This window comes from Beta vulgaris, chromosome 1 (genome assembly GCF_026745355.1).
Source record: "Beta vulgaris subsp. vulgaris cultivar EL10 chromosome 1, EL10.2, whole genome shotgun sequence".
Taxonomy (NCBI): Eukaryota; Viridiplantae; Streptophyta; class Magnoliopsida; order Caryophyllales; family Amaranthaceae; genus Beta; species Beta vulgaris.
The window spans coordinates 49,693,064-49,708,805 of NC_079202.1; the positions used below are offsets into that span (position 1 = coordinate 49,693,064).

The 15,742-nt window shown below is 33.9% G+C and overlaps 2 protein-coding genes across 4 annotated transcripts; both read left to right on the top strand.

Moving 5' to 3' along the window:
• LOC104891371 (protein DETOXIFICATION 27) lies at window positions 1-14,967 on the top strand. 3 transcript variants are annotated; one of them, XM_010677061.4, is made up of 9 exons: window positions 1-791; window positions 2,239-2,780; window positions 3,097-3,183; window positions 3,502-3,558; window positions 3,646-3,884; window positions 3,968-4,086; window positions 4,318-4,404; window positions 4,519-4,606; window positions 14,848-14,967. In XM_010677061.4, exons 1-8 carry the CDS (start codon window positions 474-476, stop codon window positions 4,570-4,572), a joined length of 1,503 nt encoding a protein of 500 aa, XP_010675363.1. In that variant the 5' UTR covers window positions 1-473; the 3' UTR covers window positions 4,573-4,606; window positions 14,848-14,967. The 3 variants fall into 3 exon arrangements, with proteins under 3 accessions (XP_010675363.1, XP_048497644.1, XP_010675358.1); XM_048641687.2 differs by lacking the exon at window positions 14,848-14,967 and adding an exon at window positions 14,522-14,609; XM_010677056.4 differs by lacking the exon at window positions 14,848-14,967 and adding an exon at window positions 4,755-7,284.
• LOC104891380 (agamous-like MADS-box protein AGL61) lies at window positions 13,143-15,662 on the top strand. The gene has a single exon (XM_057394040.1). The coding sequence runs from the start codon at window positions 14,551-14,553 to the stop codon at window positions 15,451-15,453; it is 903 nt and encodes a 300-aa protein (XP_057250023.1). The 5' UTR covers window positions 13,143-14,550; the 3' UTR covers window positions 15,454-15,662.
• Window positions 15,663-15,742: the final 80 nt, after the last annotated feature.

Consider the following 15,742-nt stretch of genomic DNA (forward strand, 5'->3'; position numbering starts at 1 on the left):
GACACCATTGCTCCCCCCTTCCCTTATATAATAGAGTTAGGACACCAAAAAAAGAAAAAGAAAGAGTAACTACTTATTTTAATTAAAAAAATAAAAAATGTAAAAATAAAAAAAGAAACTACCTAATTGGTTTAAAAAATAAAAAAATACATTACAAAAAGAAAATCATCAACAATTCAAATATCCTTAATTTATTAAATATAATTAATAATTAATTTAATTTTCTACATCTCCTAAATAAAATTAATTTTTTACATATTTCCACTGTGCATATAAAACTAGTCATTTGTCAACGAAATCCTTTTTCTTCTTCTCGTAGGAAAAAAAACCACCACTTTTGCCTTTGAAAAAATGAATCTTCAAGCTGTGAGACAGCGACAGCCAACAAAATGACAAACAAGGAATCATTGAAAATTCATAGTACTACTACTTAGATTCCAAAATGATTCAGAAAGAAATCCCAGATTCCAAAAATGGTAGAAGAGCAAAAACACCCATTGTTGCTCCATCCAAACCCCAACAATGGAGTTGCTAATGTTAATGAAAGATATGGAGGAGACATATTATTAGAGAATATGAGTGAAACACTTTCCATTTTTGATAGAAAAAGAGAGACATGGGATGAGCTGAAGAAAGTATGGCAGATAGGTGGGCCATCAATCTTTTGCCGTCTTGCCATGTTTTCTCTCACCATCATCACTCAATCATTGGCTGGCCATTTAAGTGATCTTGATCTTGCTGCTTTCTCCATTGCAACCACTCTTCTTATTGCCATAAGCTTTGGCTTCTTGGTATACTCTCTATTCTTTAACGTTTTTGGGTTTTGTTGTCTACTTGCATTTGTTTTGGTATTGATTGTGGAGTTTATCTACGGCCCGTTTGGTAGATGGTTATAAATCGTGGTAGTAGTATTGAATTTTAGTGTAATTCTGTAAGAAAAGTTTTTGTCAATATTAATTATTTTAGGGAGAAAATAGATGTTTTAGCATTACTATGAATAAAAAACTGTGCCACGTGGCGCTCTCCAAATTAAGAAATTGCATAGTATAGGTTTGATCCCGAGACTTCAAGCACATATAATAAAATTTTAACCACTAGGCTATGCTATATTTAGTGCTATTATCATAAAGTATTATATTAATAAATGAAATTTTTTTTACCCGGGCATAGACCGGGCCTAATAACTAGTTTACACTAAAACACGTTACCATTGCCACCATCTATGGCTGCTTACAATAGTTACAAAACGGGGCCATAAACGGCAAATTGTTTTCGGTTTTGGGAAATCTGTGTTGGGGTTCATTTGCGGTAAAAGGAATTTTAGTTTTGATTGTTATTTTGATAGTTGGCTTTATGTCAAACTTTGATGTCAAGAGAAAAAAAGGTGTTTTGGGATTTCTGTGTGTGCATTCATGCCAATTGTGGGGGACTGAAGTAATTAATGGCTGTGTTTATGTTTTATTCAAAGTGAAGAGGTTTTTAAGTAGGATAATTATGGTGTTGTGTAAAGTACTTTTCATTTGGATACCTTGATATTTGGCCTATATTCATCTTGAAATTCTAACAGTTAAAAAAGAAATTTTCAATTTGGCCCCTAAAGTTTTCGAGGATTTGTTCATTCAGTACACTAGGAAAATGTTGAATTATGCTAGATTGCAGACGAGTTAAGTCATAGATTATGTTGTAACGATAGAGTAGCTCTCTGAATAGTGAATAATAATACTAGTTATCTTCCTTGATATATAAAAAATCTTAATAGCACCTTTAGTAACCATTCTTGTAACATTGAACGTATTTTTGATGTTACATGTACATGAAGGAAAATAAATTGTTATTATGTTAGGAGTCACAAAGTGGTACTTTTGTTTCTCCACTTGTTTATATAGCTGAACTGCTAAATGGATTAAGTTTCCAAAAATAGTTTATCAAAGTAGAAGCTTCAAGTCATAGCATGTAAATTGTTAATGGTCAAGAATTTATCACAATTGTATCTCAAGTTAAAACTGAAAAGCTATCAATATGTGCGATCTTGGTGGAGCCATGGAGGAAACATAACTTGTTTTTGTTATAAAATATGATGGGCTGTATTTAACTATTTATTAAGCTCTTGAACCGACAGGCGAGGGCAGCTAGGTTAAGATGCTATGTGCAGTTCAATCTTTTAAGTTATGTGAGAATAGGTTCCTTTTGAGTTCTGACACACTCTATTTTTCTTTTGGGTGGATTTATGATGTTAAGATAGGAATGTCAACCGCATTGGAGACATTATGTGGGCAAGCCTATGGTGCTAGACAACACCACATGTTAGGCATCTACATGCAACGTTCCTGTGTAGTTCTCTTTCTTTGCGCCATTCTTTTGCTTCCCATGTTCATATTTGCGGCACCTCTACTGAAGATCCTAGGCCAATCAGCTGAAGTGGCAGAACGAACTGGCTTAGTGGCAAGATGGTTGATCCCCATGCACCTCAGCTTTGTATTTCAGTTCTCATTTCAGAGATTCTTACAGAGCCAACTTAAAACGGCTATCATTGCTTGGTCCTCTGCTGTATCTTTGGCAGTTCATGCGATTATTAGCTGGATTTTTGTTTATAAGCTCGGCGTTGGCATAGTAGGCACTGCCCTTACTCTTGATTTTTCCTGGTGGCTCTCAGTTTTCATATTTTATGGGTATGTGGTTTATGGCGGGTGTCCTAAGACATGGAATGGTTTCTCATGGCAAGCTTTTACTGAATTGTGGGACTTCTTCAAGCTTGCCTTGGCTTCTGGTGTCATGGTCTTGTAGGTATTTCTAATTCCAAGAATATCATCTTTTCTATATTACTTTTCTAATTCAACACTTGATCCATTGTTTAGCTCTTCTGCGTATTTTATTTCTGTCCAGGATTCTTCAGTCCACTATGATGAACTATCTGATACTAACTCTTGGCCTTGACAGCTTGACTGATGAAACTTAACTTGATGTGTTTATTAATTCATTTAGTTCTTTTGGTGAATTGATTTTTTTGTTGCTACCTTCTATATGTAGCTGGTATAAGTTAATGAACAAAATGTAATTAACTTTTATTTTCCTTGTCAAACATATATTGTGTTCTAGGTTGGAGAATGTCTATTATCGGTTGCTTGTAATAGCATCTGGGGATGCTGGAAGTTCACATGCTGCTGTTGATGCTCTCTCCATATGGTTGGAAATGGATTTATTTCACTGCTTATCACTTATTAGTTTTGTTTCTTAAATTCTCTATGAATCCTTTATTTCATATTATTTGTCTTCTAAGGTTATGCACACATATTAAAAACATTTTAGTTATGACATCAAAATTCCAAATGGATTAGTACTACTTTATTGGTACTATAGAAGACAAATAAATTTAAATTAGCATTCTAAAATTTAGGGGGTAAACAATGTGGAACGAAATGGATATGTGAACTGACAATATAAAATGGAGTACTATATCAAAACACGTTTCTCGAATTATAATTGGAGGTTTTTCATTGACAGTGTGACTTTGTTTGGCTGGGAGTCCATGGTTCCACTAGGAATACTTGCTGCCACTGGGTATCTTCTTCTCCATCATGTCTTTAGTCTTTACAAGCTCACTCTTGTGAAAGTTAAGTTTTAAAGTGTTCTATACTTGGTCTACAGTGTGCGAGTAGCCATTGAGTTGGGGGCTGGAAATGTTGGTGGGGCCAAGTTTGCAGCTAAAGTGTGCATGCTGACATCTTCAGTCATTGGACTGATATTCTTCGCACTGGTCATAGCCATCCCCGACAAGCTAGCACTGATTTTTACGCCTAATTCATCTGTGATTTCTATTGTTCGTGAGCTAGCAGTTATGCTGGCCTCTACCATTCTCCTGAATAGCATTCCTCCAGTTTTTTTAGGTGATTGAATTTCAAGGAAATGAGAAAAGAGTTCAAACAGGTGTTGTTATCACTGTCTGACAGCTCTGTATGATTTTCCTCAGGCATAGCAGTTGGATCAGGTTGGCAAGTATTGGCAGCATATATAAATATTGGAAGCTATTACTTGATTGGCTTCCCTCTCGGAATTTTTCTAGGACGAGTGATGAACTTTGGATATATGGTAAGTCCAAGAGCTACTTGGTTATTCATGTACTCCTATCTTTCCTACTTTGTCGAAATTTCATGTTTGCACAATCTCCAAACTGATCAATGGTGGAAGATACACACAGTTCAAAATGATGATAATGAAGTGCTAGCGCTGAATGATATGAGCTAAAAGTTCTGATTATCTAAAAATTAGATTCGTTTAGATGGCTAAAAATGCCCCTTTCTTTTTCTTCCAAATATACAGGGAATCTGGGTTGGAATGCTTGGTGGGAGTGTGACACAGATACTGCTTCTGGCCACTGTCACAAACAAAATTGGATGGGAAAAGGAGGTACTGAACTTGGAACTTATTAGGACATAATTAACAAGTCCATTTAAATGAATCTGATCTTATTATTCCACAAGATGCTAAGTCCTGATAGTTTGTTATTCTGATTGTGTGCAGGTTCAGAAAGCTCGTGGCAAACATTTCTTGACGAATAAAGTCGTGCATGACTAGGCAATTTGATCTGTGAATTTGATGATTTACAAAGGTTAGTTATATACCAATGGTTTTATGAATACCCGTCCTTTCATATCCTCTCTGCTTTCCTCTATGCCTTATTGCTATGGAATGTGGGTACTCTTACATCTCATTTTCCCCTCGCCCTCCTTTCACTTTCTTCCATAACTGTCTTTCAGGTATGATACACAACACACCAATCCACCGACTCCCCTTGCGCACATTGTCGCTAGCGGGGTGGTAAAATAATTCATTTTTCGCTCGTTTTTTCTTAGGATGAAAATTGAAGTTCTTGCAATAGCAGTCATTCCATGCACTTATTTATCTTTCTATTTCTTTTCTTTAATTAAAATTTTCAAGATTTTCTATACGCATCCACAAAACATGGGTGCAGATCATTTTTGCAAAGACTCGAAAACGGAAACTTGAATCTAATTACACTTCTAATATATGTGAATAGTGTGATAAAGTGATAATTGTATAAAAATTATTTACTGAAAGTGGCATTAAACACCACGATGAACCTATTTGATTCAAGTATGATAAAAGATTGGAATGTCGAACAATTTGAATTTAATCCATACCGTCGTTTTATTACCTCTATTGGGTTTACTATATTTAGAACCTGTTTTTTTTGGACTTATTTTCAGTTCAGTGCAGTTAATTTCAGTTTAATGCAGTTTCTCTCAGTTAAGTTAGTTTCAGTTCAGTTCAGTTTCTCTCAATTCAAAAGAACAGGGCCTTAGCCTCGAATTTGTCTCTTTTTCCTCTATTGTTTCTCTCCCTTCATCTCCTTCTTGTCCTTCCAAACTTATCTTCACTCCCTTTTCTCTCCTGTAAATGCAATCCGCTACCTAATTTTGTTAGGGGTAGCAGTAGCAATTGCGTTATTGTGGTCTATGGAAATCACCGATCTTTCAACCCCTTCACGAAAAGATAAGGCTAAGTCTTACCCTAACATACACAAAGTTATTATCTGATTAGACCTTAAATTTCCATATTTCCCAATGAACAGTTTAACAAGAGTCGAACTACTTTACAAGCTAAGCAACAAGGCGTTTGCTACTCTTAACAGAAGTCTGAACAATATTGAGTTAATATGAGCACATACACAAAGTATATGCAAGAGGCGCTTACAACTAGATACACAACAAACTCTTCATCCTTGTCAGAGTAGTCTTCAGTCATAACTACGTACGGAGTACTTGATTACACCATCTTCTAACCTGTAGTTCATAAGAGCACCCACAATGGCAAGCTTCAACTACTTATTGCTTTGTATGCCACATCAGATTTTCAAACTACAACATTCCTAAACTACAACCTTTTCCATTGGAAATCTACAACCACTTGTAGTTTTTGTATGTCCCACATGTCATCACCATACAACAATTTTTAATGTGAAAGAGTAAAGTGAAAGTGGGGTCCACAAAAAATTGACAAAACAAGTAGCTTTGTGGAGCTACTTGGCTTCACAAAGCAACAAGCTTGTTTTCTCTCCAACAATAGAGCTAGTAGCTCCAACTTTTGGAAAATTGCAAGCTAGGACCTAAGAGCAACCATTGGAGTTGCTCTAAGCATCCATATCACAAGACAGTAGAATACCCTGCAATCCATTACCCGTTTATGTCATTTACGGCCCTTTTAGTTAGTGATCATTAATAGTGGTAATGGTAATAAAATTTAATGTAAATTTGTAAAGAAGTTCTCATGTCAATGACCATGGGAATAAAATTTTATCACAATGTAAATTTGTAAAGAAGTTCTCATGTCGATGACCATGGGAATAAAATTTTATCACAAAACATAGATTTTCCTTTATAAATTTCCATTACCACTCAATACTATCTTTCCAAGTGGTAATGGATAGTAATGAGATTTTACGAAGAAAATGGATATCTTGGGATGGGATAGCATTACCATAGGTAATAACATTAGATTTCTTGTACAGATTTACACTATAATGCATTACCATTCCCATCATTTATGGCTCTCAACAGATAGTTAATGTCAGAAGAGGCGGTTGCGAGTCTGAATTCAGAAGTACACTTAATATGAGTACATGACCCCAAGTGGCTGATCCAGATTTAACTCACGTGGTTTGAAGTACTTTGAAAAAATGCCAAAATAAAACAATGAAAATTGTCAATGCATTAGCAATTATATAACATTTATCTAAGCATTCAAAAAATATAGGTGTATAAAAGGACAAATAAATCCTTTTTCTTTTTTGTAAGAAACATAAATCCAAGTAGCTAGATATTTGCAAACTTAAAATTGGAAGGCAAAAAATTCAAAAGTAATATGTAGAATCACTGTCAGACATTAGTTTGGTATCTAAAAACAATTAAAAGAAGAAATTTGATGTGAATAATCAACTTTCTGGTTTCAACTTTCAAGCTTTGGGATGGTTCTCATAATAATAATCCAAATATTTTTCTTTTTTGCCATTACATGCAGTGTCACCTACACATTTTGAGTATATTGTACATAGGAAATTGAAGAGTTCATATTATTTTGTTAAGATAGCACTTGAACTTGGGTGTTTTTAAAGTAATCAAAAACAGAGATTATTATTCATATGGGTAAAAATTGGGGTTATTTATAAAAAAGAAATGAAGTATAGTAAGTGCTCTATAAAATTAAAACTAAAAAAAAATTAAAAAATAGAGGTCTATATGAATCAAAAAAGAAAAGGAAAAAAGTAAAGTTGTATAGAAAAGAAAAAAAATGTGGGGCCCGTTTGTCATCAATGTAAGTTTCAGCCTTTGATTTTATGAATACAAAAGTTATATGATGTAGTGGCATATAATAGTAAACTTAAAATCAGTAATACTCATACTATACATGTCAATTTTGATAATGGACAACAAAAAACTAGAAACTAGAAAACTGGAGAGAGGGAGGGGGTTGGGGAGGGGAAAAAAGAGAAGGAGGGGGTCGGGGAGAGGAGGAGAGGGGCCGAGGAGGGAGAGGGAGAGGTAGGGGGAACAAAAGGGGAGGGTGGGAGGGTTCCGGGAGGAGAGAGGGAGGGAAAGGGGCCGGGGGGGAGAGGGGGATAGCAGAGAGAGGGGTGTCGTTGAGGGAGAGGGATGGGGAGGGAGGGGAGGAGAGAAAGAAGGGGCGAGGGAGGGGAGAAGAAGGAGGGGCTGGGGGAGGCGGAAGATGGGAGGGAGATGTAGGGGGAGGGGTCGTGGGAGGCGGGAGGGAGACCGAGATGGAGGGGTCGAGGAGGAAGATATATGAGGGGGTTAGGGAGGGGCCAGAGAAGGAGGTGAATGAGGAGGCGTGAGATAGGGAGATGGGGTCCAGGAGATGGGTGGGGAGGAAAGGGAGGAGCCCTGGGAGGGAGGAGGGACAGAGAGGGGGCCGTGGAAGAAGAAAGAGGGACCATGGAGGGAGAGAAAAGGGACGTTAATTACCAGCACAAAATATGTTGGTGGTTACACTCGCGGTGGAGGGGCAATATTATGAAGGTGCGACAAAGGGTTAGTGAGGCTGCAAAGAGGGAGGAGGAAATAAGGATTTGTGGGTTTAGGGGGAACTGAAACAAGGAGGGAGAGGAGTGAGGAATGGAGTTGAGAGCGGTGGTGGCGAATGAGAGGAAGGATTTAAGGTTTAAATCAGAGGAGGGGGAAGAGAACATTCGATTACATCTAGTTGTTGGTGCCTTCGAGCTTTAAGATAGTGTTTAAAGTTTACAACTGGTTGCATCTTGCCTCCCCAATGCTCGGTGTGCGTATGAGTGTAAGAACAACCAGGCCATAATTCGGCTACCGTGTTGCCTCGCCAAAACTTCCTCTCTTATGTTTCTAGTCTGATTGCCGGCCATCACTAACCAAAATAAAAGAAACATTTTATTATGATCAGACAAAGGTAAAAAAATTCAAATGGTTAATGAAAATCACAAATCCATTGAATAATCTCTCCAGTAAAACAAACAAAAATAATTGCAAAAATCACAAATTTATCTATTTTCCAGTTGTAAAAACTTCGCAAAATAATCTTAATCTAAGGATTAATTCACTGCCTCAACAAAGAGCCGTCAAGAAATCATCGCGAGAAAAGGGTAAGTTGTCTCCTGGTAGAGCGGGGTAGCTAGTAGACAAGTACAAGTGTTATGAAATGAAGCGTTTGTCATCTTCTGATCTAGGTAAATACGAGATAGACACTTAATGTAATAAAGTACCTTATTAATTTTAGCACCTTAATAGTTTTAGCTATTAGCTTATCAATTTAAGCTAACTTATCAATTTAAGCTAACTTATCAATTTTGCCTCTTCTTTAGCTAGTGTTGCCAAACAAACAAGTCATAGTATAGCCTAACAAGGGTTCTAATAGGGGTTACAACATACAAGGTATGAAGATATTTTAGTGTACATATAAGTTGGGAGAAACTATGTTGACACAAATCTATATTTCAAATTTTTGTATCGAGAAGGATTATCTGAAATTAGTATCTTTCTCGAAACATGGATTCTATACTATTCTAGTAAATACTACCTCTGTTTTTATTTAGTTGCAACGTTTTGACTTTCACGCTTGCCAATGTACAATTTTAAATCGTTTTATCTCTAATTGTATGTAAGTAAAAATTATAAAAATTTGATATTATGAAAGCTTACATCGAAACGAATCAAACAAGACCCCACATGACTATATTTTGTTTAACATATAAATCAATAAATGTGGTCAAATAAGAGAACATGAATAGTGCAATTTGTCAAACGTTGCAACTAAAAGAGAACGGAGGTAGTATATCTCAAACATATATATACGACGCTTTGACTTGTCAACTACCACACAACATAAAATATCCACCATTGATTCTGATTTTTTACATATTGAGCATTAACCATTCAAAAATAAACTGATTTGAAATCATTTTCCTTCACGTTGACTTCACACGTTTAGGTCGCTTCATTTTTTTTCTTCCTTTTCCCCTCATTTTTCATTATTTAACTAAGGCTGATATATATTTGGGAAAAACGAGTGAGTTGAAGGAAAAGAAGAAAATAATCAGGTGATTGGCACGCGTGTAGTCAACGATGGAAACCTTAATCAACACATTGAAAATTTATTACTTCCTCCGTTCCATTTTAAATGAAACGTTTGTTTTTTCACGCAACCCAATACACTTCTTTAGTCATTAATATCTTTAGTTGTGTATACGTAAAAAATATAAAAAAGTTATAATTTGATAGTATGCATCGAGATGAATCTAACAAGATCCCACTTGACTATGTTTTTTCTTTATATAATAGCGATAAATTGGAGTCAAAATTGATCAATGAATAGTGTCATTTCACCCAATGTTTCATTTAAAACAGAACGGAGGAAGTATATCCTTTCACAACCTTTTCGACGATAAAAAGTAGTTTTTGACCAAAAAAATTGATATTTTATCCTAGATCGGTCATCAAATAATAGAAGCAATCCTTTATTGTAAGAGGTGACTTGTCTTTATACGTGGATCCATTTGAGTAGAAACCGACCATCATATATAATATTAAAGCAAGAAAAAATTGTCCTACGTGGCAAGACCTCAAACCTTCCTCTGTTCTCCTTCACCCTCAACTTTTCGACCTAATGCTTGCTTATGCCACGTGGCATTGCTAAAAATAATTTTAACAATAATCAATTAATTCCTCCGATTGTGTAACAATGAATGAAATAATATCAACTACAAATAACTAAAGGAATCAATCAACCAATTATCAATTAAGGAAACAAATCAAATATTATCTTTTTTTTTAAACAAAAATCATATATTATCTTAGCGGTCATTCTTATTATTTTCAAAAAACCAGTTATGGAATTATTTTCAAGCTAAATACCAATTTAAGAGAGAGAGAGATATACAGAGAAAAAGATGAATTGATATAAACAACTAAGTTTTTCACTAATACAAATACTCAGAAAGTCAAAATATGAAATTTCAAATATAAAACAAATATTAGCTAAGTACAAGCCAATGGGTGCGTTGGTATAACAACTTTAAGTTTTTCATCACACCTATCAAACTTATATAATATAATTAATTTAAAAATTACCTAATTTCAAGCCAATGGGTACATTGGTCTAATAAGTTTTTTTTTAATATTTTCACTTTTGGTAATGAATACCACACCATTATCATGAGATGCTAGCCCCTTCAAGAAAATATGCAAATGTAATAATAATAGTAATGCAAGTTTATTTTATTACCAAACAAGAAATAAAAAGATGATTTTGTTGAAAAAAATATAACACACCATGATTATGACTAGAGATTACATATAACAAAAACAATAACAACTCAAATATTCAATTTTTAGTCCCAAAGTGGTTTAGGTAAGCTAATATGATAATCATAAAAAAATCATATCCATGACCAATACATACTAAAAGTATTTTTTTTAAAAAAACAAAGTTAAAGTGAGAGAGGTAAAATAAGAGTTCATCTATATATATGTTCAAGAAATTGAATTAGGTAAAAAAAAATGAAAACCAATATATAAGCATCTGTCTACTTTAACTAATTTTGACATAACTATGATAATATAAGTTTGGAAAATTTAGATAAGATTAAACAAATTTAGATATAATAATTAAGTGTTTTTCAGACAACTTAAGGGAGAATTAAGAAAATGTCAGACAAGATAAGTTGTTTAAAGATAAAAATGGATATTCTTCTCACTACTAAAAAGTTAAGGTCAAGAGTACATTAAAACATTAATCTATGGCAATTCTCTCTCCAATTTATTGGATATATATTAATATATTATTCTATTATTGCGACAAGAAGGTTGACAACCTTAGGCTTAGGGACTAGGGTCACTCAAATATTTTCCCACATTCTTACATTCAAATGAAACAAACGATATAAGTACATACACTTATGAACTTACGCTTGATACTAATATCATTTTTAAAGAAAATTCACACTTTGAATTTGGCCCATTCTATAAAAATTATAAAATAAAAGAGTAGGAGAGAGAGTGAAAACATGACACATGTGCTTAAATTATAAAATAAAGCTTTCTTTAATTTTTATAATAGTTTGCGAATTATTTTGCAAGTTTTATGAAATATCCAAAAAGAAATATGTTGCGTGTATTAAGAAACTAAGAATAGTAATTATTTTTCTTCAATATAATCCAATATTCTTTAACTAATTATTCTTGCAAAAAAAAAAACTAATATAACTGTTCATAAATTTAACATCCTAAACTCAAATTATATATGAAAGTATGAGTGAATCATGAAGTAGTTGACATTATAGGATATCAATAATTATTTCTTATATGCATGATTAAATATAGTTTCCTTGCTAAAATAGATATTTCTCACTTATTCATCATTAAAGTTAAGCAGCGCCATGATTTTCTTATATAATTAATATTGTATAATACTCATTCATTAGATGAAATGGGGAATGATGTAAGATAAAATATATCATCAAAATTGTGGTCATTTTAGGGAACTACAAGTAAAATAATTATCTTATAATTTTATATAAAAGTAATGTTACAATTTTTAAACCATAAATCGTGTGGACGATATTAGACTGGAAAGAGAGATATCTAATGAGCATTGCGACACTAATTTAGAAGGTGAATCAACAAGATGAGTTAATTGTCAAGCTTATATGTAAAAAAAAAGGGGGATTTATAAGTATTCAAGTTTAATTGGTTTATAATAGAGTGAAACTTTTTGAAAAGATCAAATAAAGTTATTGAATTGGAAAAGTTGTTAATTTATTTAACTTTGTTTTGGTTTTTTTTTTCTTTGATGTAGAAGATAATATTGAAATGTACATCTTATAAAGAACCTATAAAACACACATATATTATACAAGTAGTGCGTATTTATATTTGTTTACATTTTCTAAATTAGTCTTAATGAATATTAAAACTTTAGTTCGCTTAATATATTCGAAAATTGGTTTTAGGAAGAAATTAATGAATAAGGGTTAATTGTGGACCATTGAAGTCACTTGAGGTAGTCTTTGGGAGGTGAAAAGTAAATTGAGAAACCCTGTATTATACTCATTCCGTCAGATGGAATGGGAAATAAGGTATGATACAATATATCATCGAAATTGTGATCATTTCAAGTAGCAACGGGGAATAAGGTATTTAGGAAAAAAGTAGAGTGGGAAACCCTGTATGATACTCATTCCACCAGATGAAATGGGGAATAAAGTATGATACAATATATCATCGAAATTGTGGTCATTTTAGGTAGCAACGTGGAATAAGGTATTTATACCCCGTATGGTACTCATTCCGTCAGATGGAACAAATTTCCTCTGAGGTTTCAAAAAAGGCAATTTTAGTTGGTCGTGTGTCAAAAGTCAAGGACAATCCCTATCGCATGGTGGGTTTGTATCTCCCGAGACCAGTTCTCAGTCATGGCCAATTTTATGTAGCCATTTCTCAGTCATTGGTAAAAATTGCCTAATAGTACTCCTATATCAGAAAGATAATGGGAAGTCTAATACTTTAAGGCCATTTCGAGGAAAAAATGAAGATGTAATGTAGAGGAGTTTTGAGACGATTGCCCCCCCCCACTGGTTATGGGATGAAAACCAAGTTCGTGCAAATTTTCTCCCTGTTGAGGCGGTTGAGATCCTTAACCTTTACCATCTCAACCCTTAGATGATGGCTTTCTATGGGGCTACACCAAAATTGGTATGTTCTACTAAATAAGACCATCACTTTATTAATTTTTTTAAGAATTCCCATACAGTTGTTGGCGATTCTATTGTATCGGAAGTGTGGAAGAAAATCTGGAATTCCAATCTTCCTCCTAAGGTGTTGTTGGCTTTACTTATGATGATATAATTGCTTCTGACTATATTATACTTCCTCCGTTCTTTTTCTACTGCAGCAATTGGGTTTTCACGCTTGCCAATGCTCAATTTTTACTATTAATATCTTTATTTACTATTTAGTAAAATTATACACATTTGATATTTTGAAAGTATATATCAAGACGAATCTAACAATACCCACATGACTATATTTGTCTTTACATAAAAATAACAATATATAGTGAAAGGGTATGATAGTGAATGAATAGTGTAAAAATCTCATTGTTATATTAGACTACGAACGGATGAAGTAGCTTCTTAAAACATTTTGTTTTGCTCTAAAAGAAGTCTTCCAAAACATATGAATATCATGTATCTGTTAAACAACTTTATAATTAATATAAATGTGTATTTCTCTTAAACACAAAGTTTTTTGATCAAGTAGACATAAATAATCGTTTATATGTTTTCGATGTAGCGGATATATAAACATTTTTATTGTATTAAAGTTTCCGTGCATTATGCACGGGTCCAAAACCTAGTTGTTATTTAAAAAGTGACACCCTTTATGATAAAATAAGACGGTCTTATAAAAGATGACAGAATATATCGATTAGTTTTTACTCTTATAAAATGTAGTATTTTTGATAAAAGAACTTCAATTCGAATCAATGTCGAGTGCTTAAATTTATTCCCTTTGAATTTTCCTTTCTATATGTAAATCATACTACATAATATGTTGATGATTTCTTACAATTTTCTAGAGGGTGGATATTATTTTTTGTTCTTTGACAGTAGAGGGTGGATATTATTATGTTAATGATTTCTTACAATTTCATGAATATGCTACTTGCTATATTCTGAGAAGTTACTGCTTTAACCTATATCCTTTTCAATCAAAAAACAAATCATTCGAGAAATCAACAAGAGATATTTTTATATATTCTTCTTTGTTTATAGACACTATACCATTTATAGTTTCCTTTATGTGCGTAGTCTAATGCATCTTGCATATGAACTTTGATCAGTAATTATTGCTTTCCTTTCTTTAAGTATCCTATGAATCATTTTCTCTTAGATTTATCTTCTATAAATTCTCTGTTACATAAGATATAAAGCCAGTCCTAAATGATAGCTGAAAACAAACAGTCCTCTCTACCATATTTATCCCATTATCAATGGCTAACAATAATAACAAGGAGACAGAGGATAGTAAAAAGGGAGCAAGCAAGAAGAGAAACATTGGGAGAAGGAAGATCCCTATTGAGAAAATAAAAGATCCAACCAAGAAACATGTTACCTTCTCGAAACGCCGCCTAGGGCTCTTCAAGAAAGCCAGTGAGCTATGTGTATTATGTGGGGTGGAAATGGCCATCTTAACTTCCTCTGAGAGAGGCAAACTATTCTGCTTTGGCCATCCTAACTCTGACAATATCATCCACCGTTATCTTAACTGCGGGTCCTGCTGTCTAAAGGAACAGGATCATGAGCACGAGCACAAGTTTAGTTCAATGGTTGAAGAGAATAACAGGCAGCACAAGGAGATCAAGAGGAAGATTGATGAGAAAAAGAGGTTTGCTGATCATAACGGAAGTTGTGGGTTTTGGTGGGAAGAAGCTAGTGTTAATGAAATGGGGTTAGATGAACTTGAAGAGTTGAAAGATTCTCTGATGGAGCTTAGGAACAATGTCGCGAAAAAAGCTGATGAACTTAATGTTCAGATGAGCAATATTGTTTTTGATCACATCAATACTGACAACAGCAGAAGTAATAATTCAGGTAGGATTGGGAATGCATACTGTGTAGACAGCGTTTGTAGATTTGATACTCCTGTGCTAGGCATGATCAGTAATAACAACCACCGTGTAGAAGTTCAAAGTAGGGATGGTGATGTCGTTGCCCAGAGCGTCAAATTTACGTTCAAGAATGAGGTTCATATGACGAATGAAACTGATATGTTCAACTTTGCTGTGATGAATCAATATCATCAAGTGTCAGTAACAGAGGATCACAAAGGTACTGCAATGATTCCTGGTGTTGTGCATCAGCAGGGTTTCGAGTTTGGGAATGGGAATCTCTAGGGTTGGCTGAGTTTCCTTTACATTTGACTGATTGAGGCTGCTGGATATTAGTAGTATTAGTACTTGTAATCTTCAAATCTCAGTTGGTGGATTAGATAAAGGGTTTTTGTAATAAAGGTGTTAATTATTAGCAGATCGCAGTCTGATTTTAATCTGTAAACTGCTGCTCAAAGTAACGAAATGTTACATTCTTTTTTGATTCATTTTAACTCAAGATTTAGTTCACATAATTTTGAACTGAATGGAAAAGAGTTTACTAACAATACTATCATGAAATTCAGAAACTGAA

What these genes read in the sequence shown, in the direction of transcription:
- LOC104891371 (XM_010677061.4), top strand. Translation starts at nt 474, where the DNA reads ATGGTAGAAGAGCAAAAACACCCATTGTTGCTCCATCCAAACCCCAAC. An exon ending in GCTTCTGGTGTCATGGTCTT is followed by an intron (nt 2,781 to 3,096) that starts GTAGGTATTTCT and finishes ATTGTGTTCTAG; the next exon opens with GTTGGAGAATGTCTATTATC. An exon ending in AAATTGGATGGGAAAAGGAG is followed by an intron (nt 4,405 to 4,518) that starts GTACTGAACTTG and finishes GATTGTGTGCAG; the next exon opens with GTTCAGAAAGCTCGTGGCAA.
- LOC104891380 (XM_057394040.1), top strand. Translation starts at nt 14,551, where the DNA reads ATGGCTAACAATAATAACAAGGAGACAGAGGATAGTAAAAAGGGAGCA.